At 46.8% G+C, this 8,640-nt stretch overlaps 1 protein-coding gene across 1 annotated transcript in view; it reads left to right on the top strand.

Annotated features, from left to right (window-relative positions):
- The window catches only part of FANCA (Fanconi anemia, complementation group A), a 37,865-nt gene that overhangs the window by 22,283 nt on the left and 6,942 nt on the right, over positions 1-8,640 (top strand). The window contains 11 exon segments of the mRNA XM_010157466.1: positions 562-661; positions 1,445-1,638; positions 2,257-2,353; positions 2,595-2,771; positions 3,815-3,888; positions 4,338-4,466; positions 4,934-5,000; positions 5,243-5,406; positions 5,941-6,046; positions 7,280-7,339; positions 7,676-7,780. Of these exon segments, the coding sequence (XP_010155768.1) occupies positions 562-661; positions 1,445-1,638; positions 2,257-2,353; positions 2,595-2,771; positions 3,815-3,888; positions 4,338-4,466; positions 4,934-5,000; positions 5,243-5,406; positions 5,941-6,046; positions 7,280-7,339; positions 7,676-7,780 (1,273 nt within the window).

An 8,640-nucleotide genomic window follows, 5' to 3' on the forward strand; every position in this document is an offset into this window, starting at 1 on the left:
CTGGAGCAGATGAATACTTACTTTTCAGCACAGTTTTTCAGTAGCTGTGATAAACAACAGTGTCCCAGGAAATTGTTTCTAACCCCAACTCCCCATCCAATTTCCTCTGAGGATGTTTTTTTCTGTCCTCTGGGTGGGAAAGTCCCTCACCCTGTTTGCCACACAACCTTGTCGTAGTCCTTTTTGTTCTTGCTTTGTTTCTTGACCCTGTTTATTGCTCTACCTCTGTTTACCTTGTGTTCTCGCTCTGAAAAAAAGCTGTCTGTGCCCCAGGCAGCTTCCTCCTCTCCTGTTGTCATCTCCGTGCGGCTCTTTGACTCTATATTATCAAGTATGTGAGGCAGGGCACTGGTGGAGCTCGTGTCTTTGTAGGGGTCCTCTGTTCAGATACTCCAAAAATGACACTTCCTCTGAGCCTGTAGATGGAATGATAATTGTCTTGTATTTACAGACAAGCATGGCTCAGTTTCATTATGTTTAAGCATTTTTAAATACCTCTTCCTTTACTGGGGATAAAAAGAAGCAGTAAAATGTGCATGTGGTTTTTTTACCCTTCTGCAGGCAGGGGCCATGTCTCTCCTTGTTTGTGAAGATGATGTGTGGACACAGGAAGCTCTTACCTGCCCTTCTGGGCAGGCTCTGCCAGCTTATTTATCATCAGGTTAGTTTCCAACCTCAAATCATATGGTTATAGTGTGCTAAAGGCTATCCCAGCTCCGTTTCCTGAGCTGTGGGGCATGTCCCTGTCTGGATGGCACTGTGGAGGGACTTGACTAGCTCTCAGCCCACCCCACCCAAAAAAACCTCTCTGATTTTGGACAAGTATTATGGGTTTGCTCTCAGGAACATGAGCTAAGCATCTTCCTCCAGAAGTGCTAGTGTATTAGGTTAAGGCATTCTGAGGTACATCTCAACAGAAGCTGAAATAAGCAAGTTTATGGACAGAGCCAAAAGAAAACAGTAGAATGCTTAATTCCCAAGTTTCCACGTTGAATATTTCAGTCATACACCCCTTCTAAAAATAAGAGACTCCCAAATCTGGGGTGCAGCAGTGCATGGTTTTCTTTGAAAGAGTGGTTGGTTTTATTTCCTTTACCCCGTGATGTTGCAGGCGTGAAATTAAAAGGCTGATGGACTGGATTAGCGGTCGTAGAAGCTAAAAAGCCTGGAGAGAGATTCTGCTGGGCTGAACGTACAGCCTGTTGCTTCCAGTTACCGTGTGACAGAAACAAATGTTGCTGCAGGTTGACCAAAGGTAGCTGCATGATTTCAAGGAAGGAAAAACATGTTTGACTGGTGTCTCATCCGCTAAATTGATATCGCTGCACTAATTAGTCAGTGGGCCAAAGCAATGTTCTACTAGTTTTGATTTTTTTCTGAGAAAGGTTGTTTTATTACAAACAAAATCTCTCTTTTCAGTTCTTTACTTATGTTTGGTTTGCAGGGTCCTTCCCTGGATGATGCTCATGTTTTAGGACTAGCAGCTTTTGTAGTCCACTTAAGTGAATCCAGAGCTTTAATTCCTAAAGTGGAAGCCAATTTTGGGATTTCTGTTCCTGAAAAGGTCCTTTCTGTTTCCGAGTACTGGACCTCCTTGCTAGTGCACAGGACGGAAGAGTCGTTTGCCTTCTGCACGAGGTGAGGTCATGCATCCACCACGTCCTTGCTTCCCTGGGTGATGGGTTTAGGTTTGCTACACGAGGGGTGCTGGTAAAGCTCCCGTGTTCCTGCGGAGGATTTCCAGAGCATCTCTAGGCATTTTGCTGCACGGAGGTGCCACACAGAGGAACAGGCTGATGGTGCTCCTGGTGAAAGAGCATCCTGGTGATTGCTGGAGAAAGGACTGACTGGATGCTGTCATAGAACAGGTTGCCCAGAGAAGCTGTGGATGCCGCATCCCTGGAAGTGTCCAAGGCCAGGCTGGATGAGGCTTGGAGCAACCTGGTCTGGTGGAAGGTGTCCCTGCCCATGGCAGGGGGTGGGACTGGGTGGGCTTTAAGGTCCCTTCCAACCCAAACCGTTCTGTGATTCTCTTGAAGGTTTTAGTTTAGTCTCTGGTTCTGAAATTTGTGCCATTAACATACTTGGAGTTGGGAGCTCAGAAATAGAAGTGGTCCCAAAAGCAAATAGATTTGGGACACGTTGGCTGAAAGCATTTTTAACACTCAGTCTTTGTTTTGACTTTGGACTTTCATGGGTGGGAAAAGATACAATTGAACGAACCGGATAATGGAATTCTTTCTTTTTCTCTGTCAGGTTTTGCACTGCAGCAGCATCTTACCTTATGTGCAAGTTTTCGTCTTACTCTCATGAAGATCTGTGTGCCTTGCTTCCTCCTAGCCTTGTTAAAAAGGTAAAAGGATAAAAGTTTTGCTATTATTTATGAGAAAGATCAGTCTCAGTTCAATTTCCCGTTGCAGACTCTTGTGCAACTGTAACTTGTACAAAGAAAACAATATAAAAATGCGTCTTTGACCCTCCCATCTTCCCATATTGTGTATTTGCTCATTTTGCAGCTTCACATAACCAGAGGTTGCACTGGGCTTTTTTTTTTAATTGTGGAAATGTACAGGCTTGTTGTGCCTTTGTTTTAGCTGCAGTATATTGTGCCACGGCTGTGCTTGGAAGCTCGGGGAATCCTGTGTGAGGAGAGTAGAACTGACCTGATCTGGAGTTCCCTGTCATGCCTCCCTCTGAACTACAAGAGAGCCAGCCTCTGTTTATGGAAGCAAACACGCTTTCAAGAGCTCTTGAAAGAAAAAGCATTCCAGGTATAAATCATCTCCACGGCTTGAGTTCACACTGCAATTCTTGCTTTTCAGATCTGCCCTTTGCAATTTCCTTATTGGTGATAAGAATCTTCTTGTAAAAACGTAATGCCTGAAAAGTTGGGCTGACAGAAGAGGTGATGTGTGCTAGGTTATGGGCTCAGTGTTACTGGGAGGTTTCGATGGTGATGACAAGGTAGAAATAGAAAGCTAAAAGCAAAGTTTTTGTGTCCTATTTATTGCAAAAGCAGAAAGCTTGACAAGATACGCTGTGCCAGTAAGAAAATGATCAGCAACTGTAGAGAAAAGACCTGTCCATAACTTTAGCTTCCTGCTGTGTCCTGTTTGTTAAGTGATGGTGAGTCAAATAAGTGAAAATACTTGCTTTTTTTTGAGCTTTGTCTAAATGTCAGTGTTCTCCTCAACCACCTGGGTATCTTCAATTGTTTGGCTCTGCCTTGCTATGAAGCAGGTTAACATCTCAGATATTCTCTTTATGCCACCCTTGCAATGTGTCTGATGTGACAGGATTTCTTTTTTTAGCCTAATTCACATAAAACCAGTTTGTCTTCACGCAGAGGAGTTTGTCGTGTTACTAGAATGACTCCTTGTGCTTGGCTGGCTTGATGTACGAGGCTAAAATACCTTTGCATTATGACCTTTCTTTGATGCTTTTATCAGCCTGTCTGACTGGTGCTTTGTGCATTTTAGCATTTGTTTCTAATAACATACGTTCATTCTGGTATCCAGACTTTCTGAAGATGATCGTGTTTGGTAAAGGGGTGGGTGTCCATGTGGGGGTGTGTGAGAGATGCTTTATAATCTTGCTTTCAGGAGATTTATGAATGCCAGTGGGGTTTTAGTTTAGATTTCTTGCAAGGGAAACAGTACAAGAAGTTCCCTGGGTTGTTGTCTCCTGTTTCATATCTCTTAATCTGCAGGGGATTGTGTCTGGGTGTGGGTGGGTTTTATGTTGGGAAGAAGGTGGCTGTTCTGCACAAGTTACTGGCCTTGCTGCCTCTTACCTAAACCATGGCTTTCCCCAGTTGTTTTTCGGAGAGTGGCTGCTGCTGGAGCTGGAAGTGTGCCCTGAAAAGGATATTCTCTCTGCTTCGGAAAGGTAAGGGCAGAGGGGCTCTGTTGAAAAGGGAATAGTTCAGGAGGCTTTCCTACCCAAATTAGGGAAAAACATTAAAGATCAGGAAGTTCACAACAAAAGTAGATAAACAAGCTGCGGGGGGACACCAGTGCCTGTTGACTGCTACGGTTTGTCCAGAGTTCAGGCAGTGCTAGAGTGAGGTGTGTGCCTCAAGCTGAGGAAGTTGGCCAAGAAAACCCTTGGCCTGCATGTGCGGTCCTTCCCAATAACTTCACAAAATCTCCCCCTTTCCAGGGTGACATCAGGACGCGTGGTGTCTGGTGCATGGCTCTTCGGAAATCGGCACTTACGTGGGTGCTGGTGTCTGTCGTTCTGCTTCGCTTGGTGCATGAACTTCCTTTTGCGTTAAGGGAAGGGCACCATCAAAGCTCCATGATAGATTTCCTATCTTCTCCTTTCCAATACTGCAGACAGGATTTCCATTATTGGGCCATCTATCAGTGGTACCTTCCAGCACCTTCTGCTTCTGGTGGCTGCGATGGAGACCTGGAGAAGGCATGTGGCATCATCATCGATACCGTTCTGGATTCCTCACAAAGGTATTCTGCACCACGACTTGCATACGGTTCTGCTCGTGACCTCGCAGGCCAGGAGCTGTGAGCTTGTGCCGTACACAGGGCTGTGGAAGTGACTCCCTTCTCGCAGGTCTGGCTGGAAGTGAAATCTGGGAGGTGGCTCTGCATGACTCACCAGTCTTTGCCTAAGAATCTTGCTTTAGGTGACAGAGGTCTGGGGTTGAAGTCACAGAGAGTCCCTAGTCTGTCTGTCCTTTTAAAGTTGAATTTGTATTCAGATTTGTTCAGCCAGACAAGCATCGACGCCCCCGAGGAAGTGGCTGAAGCTGTAAAATAAGGAGGGAGGGTTAGAGGTTGCTATCTCACCTACAGCTTATTTAAGGAACTTATTTTATGTCAGAGTTTGATGTTCATCTGAAGACATTTGACTGTATTTGTGTTAACTAACCCCATAACCCCAGGGGGATATCTGGTGTGTCTCTTCATTTCAGGTTGGACCTGGGTAGCTGTGGCCGATCGAAGATGTCTGTCAGTCCTGATATTCTCTGCAAGCTGCAGGTGATTTCAGACTTGGATGTGTTATCTGGATGTTCAATCCTTGAGTTTGACCAGTCAAAGTATTTTTCCCAACACCTCAGTCTGTGTAAGGCTCACATTGACTCTCAGGTTGAGCAGTGGAGATTGAGAGAGATTTTTTTCTTATTGATCTCTCTGTATTGCTTAAAGAAACACAGAGAGTTTGAATGCAAGCTTGTGCGTAACCCTGACAAACACTCATTTTCCCCCACCTCCCTGTTTAGGAGATGGTGCTGGAGCTGGGGTGTAGGCGAAAGCTTTCTGGCTGCTTGGATGCCCGGAGACATTTCCTGTTTGACATTCTGCAGGGAAGACTGAAAGACAGAAAACCCAGCTCTGCTCTGGGTGAGCAGCTGTGGAGGCAGCAGGAGCTGCTGCTGCACAGAAGGTAAGTGCAGATCTGGACAGCTGGGAATACCTCAAACAGAACAAGTGATTACAGTGCGTACCCATGTGGTTGGGTAACCTCCCCTATGGTTCCACTGCAAGTGACAATGACACAATGTCATGTTAACAATTGTGCAAGAGGGGTTTATTCCCTGGCACCCACATGACTTAGCAGTAGACTGGATTTCAGAGGTGCCACATCTTCATGGGCTCTAGTTACAGCCAGCGACACTCTTAACGCCACCGTTTGTCTTAACCATTGTTAAATTACTCTATTTGCTGCTGGAATCCAGATGTGCATTTCCATTTTGGAGCCACTGACAGTATCTTTGGAAGTCGTGTGTGTATCTCAGAAATGCAGGTTCCTTTCTGGGCAGCTGGAAAAATTCCTTGTGCAGTTTCTGTCAACATGCTTGAGATCCCTCAGGTTTGTCTCAAACTCCCTGAATATCAAAGGCAAGTGCCCTGGGAGTGTGGAGTTTGATTCTCTTCTTGGTGGTGACCTTGATCTTGTTTTTGTTCTTCCCTGCCTAAGGATTCTTGTTGGGCTCCCTGCATCTGCTCTGATCATGACTTTTCGAAAAGGAAAGAAAACCCTGTTGGGCTGTGAAGACTTTTTTCAGTTTGTGAACTCGGAGCTGGTATGTGTCGTTAGCCAAATGAAAATTGCTCGTTGGTAAATGCTCTAGATAAAGAACTTAAACTTGAGTTTGGGACAGGAGTTAAAATGCAGCCAAACCTGAGACAAACGTAGCTTATATCCGAGTGTAGGGAGGCTCAGCTCTTTATGCTGAGACTTTCCAGCCCCTGGCTCTGCAGGCACTGCAAGCTTGGCACTGTCTGCTGTAGCATGACTTTTGGGTTTGTTCATTTGGAATTGCGGTGGCATTTTACAAGGGAGGATCCTTGGGAAACAGTGTAGGCGATGGCGGGGTGGAGCCAGGCAGCATGTCAGTGGCTGGAGCTGGGTGTGCGCAGTTCGGGGGTCACTGGGGGTGACCACAGAGTAGCCTGGTAGTGGCTTGGCCAGTTCCTGAGTGGTAGGAGCATTGTTTCCGGTTGCATTGTTCCTGACAACGTATGTCTCCGGTGTGTGTGCATGTGCAGCAGCCTTGGGGATGTTCTCTTGCATCCTCCTGTGCCACCTGCTCCTCATTTGTTGGCAGCGGGTTAGAGAGAAACTCTGATGTTCCTGCGGAGGCCTAGAAGGGAGGGGACTGAGCGTGAGCTCTCTTCTCCAATTTCTCTGTCACGCTAGGGCTTTAGACTGATTTGCTGTGTGTAGAGTGAGGTTCTGCTCATCCTCCTGTGCTATGTATGCTAGAGAAACATTCAGAAACACCCCTGCAGCTTCCTGGGGACAGATCCATTGAGGTGCAGATCCCTCAGAGCAGGGTAGCTATCACTTCTGTTCACCTTTTTCGAGCCCCTCCTGTACTGTTATATTAGGCACGGCCAGACACCTCCCTCCATTCCACGACTGTTGATCAAAACTGCCCATGCCACCCACAGCACGTCCGTTCACCCTCTTCGGGCCCCTCCTGCACTGTCATATTAGGCACGGCCAGAAACCTCTGTTCATTCCACAACTGTTGATCAAGACTGCCCATGCCACCCACAGCACGTCGTACGCAGGGCCATCTGATTTGCTTTCCCGAGCTAGGACTGTAACGCGCTCCCCAGCCGGCAGTGTGGCTTTACGCAGAAACGCAGCTTCTGCATCCTGAACTGATGCTCGGGATCTCGCAGGGTGATTTCGTGTTACCCGAGTGCTCTTGGGCCAGACACCCATAATATTTAAAGAAAACCAGAATTCAAAAGGGAAGGAGTGATTTCTTTTTTTTTTTTTCCCCCCTCCCCTTGTCTTCCTGCAGAAGAACGTCTGTTCCAGAGGGTATGCGCTCTCCTACGACATCACCGCTCACTTCTTCAGGGTAACTGAAGGCATTTCCTTCCCGGGATACCTGACTGTGTGCTGTTCTTAGCAGTGAGACATGCTGTTCGTACCCGTGTTTTGAGAATTGTTCCAAAAAGAGCAGCAATCCAGGAAAATTAAGAGAAGTAGCAGGAGGAAGTAGTGGTAGATGTTAATTTTAATACAACACAGTGAAGCTGGTGGGGGAAGGAGGAGCTCTTGGGCACAGGTTTCTTTCGCTGAGCCATGCTGACCCCTACAGCTACCTTGGATTAGCTTACACACGGCTCGGTGAGGTACTTCGAAGCAGCAGAGACATATGTGTGTAGTCATCTTGTAATTTATCCTCTTCCAGGGCCTGCTGAATGCCAGCTTGGAGTGTGAGGAATCAGCAGAAGGGGTCAATGACGTTCTAAGAGCGTGTCAAACCAAATGTCCCGTTGTGCTTTTCTCTGCAGCGGTAACTGTTCCTATTTCATCTTTGGAGCACTAGATGGAAACTCGGTATCAGATCAGAGCGTTTCTTTTAAACTTCTTTTACTGCAAACTGAAGTGTGGGGGTAGTAATTGTTCATGCCGTTGGAAAACTGCAGTGTTTTAGTGCCCTTCCCAGCTCTGGGCATGCAGCCTTGTTTTTGGAGTGTCGCTGTAGAAGGGAGCAGAGGCTGTTTGAGGGTGAGAAGCTGGGACACTTCTCTTGGTTGCAGATGCACTCTAAGGGAATGGTTGTTACATGCCAAGTAACCAAGAAGTCTGTAAAGCAGGGATATTTTCTTTCCTCTCCCTGTCTAACTCTTCATGCACCGTTTACACGTGGATACGTGTTTGTTGCATGGGGTAAGCGTGTACATCCCCTTCGCAGAACAGTTTCTTTAGGTCCTGCTAGAGGAGTTTCAGGCCACTGTGGTATAAACATGTCAAAAATAACCCTCTTCACATTTTCAGGATGTGAAACTTAGAATCATGGAATTGTTTAGGCTGGAAAAGACCCTCAAGATCAAGTCCAACCATTAACCCAGCACTGACAATTCCACCACTAAACCATGTCCCCAGGCACCTCATCAACATCTCTTAAATCTCTCCCAGGATGGTGACTCCACCACCTCCCTGGGCAGCCCATTTCAACACCTGACAGCCCTTTCCATGAAGAAGTTGTCCCTAATATCCAATCTAAACCTCCCCTGGCACAACTTGAGGCCGTTCCCTCTTGTCCCATCACTTGTCACCTGGGAGAAGAGACCAACCCCCACCCCCCTGCCCCCTCCTTTCAGGGAGTTGTAGAGAGCGATAAGGTCGCCCCAGATCCTCCTCCAGGCTGCA

Source organism: Eurypyga helias, unplaced genomic scaffold, assembly GCF_000690775.1.
Source record: "Eurypyga helias isolate BGI_N326 unplaced genomic scaffold, ASM69077v1 scaffold10708, whole genome shotgun sequence".
NCBI classification, from domain to species: domain Eukaryota; kingdom Metazoa; phylum Chordata; class Aves; order Eurypygiformes; family Eurypygidae; genus Eurypyga; species Eurypyga helias.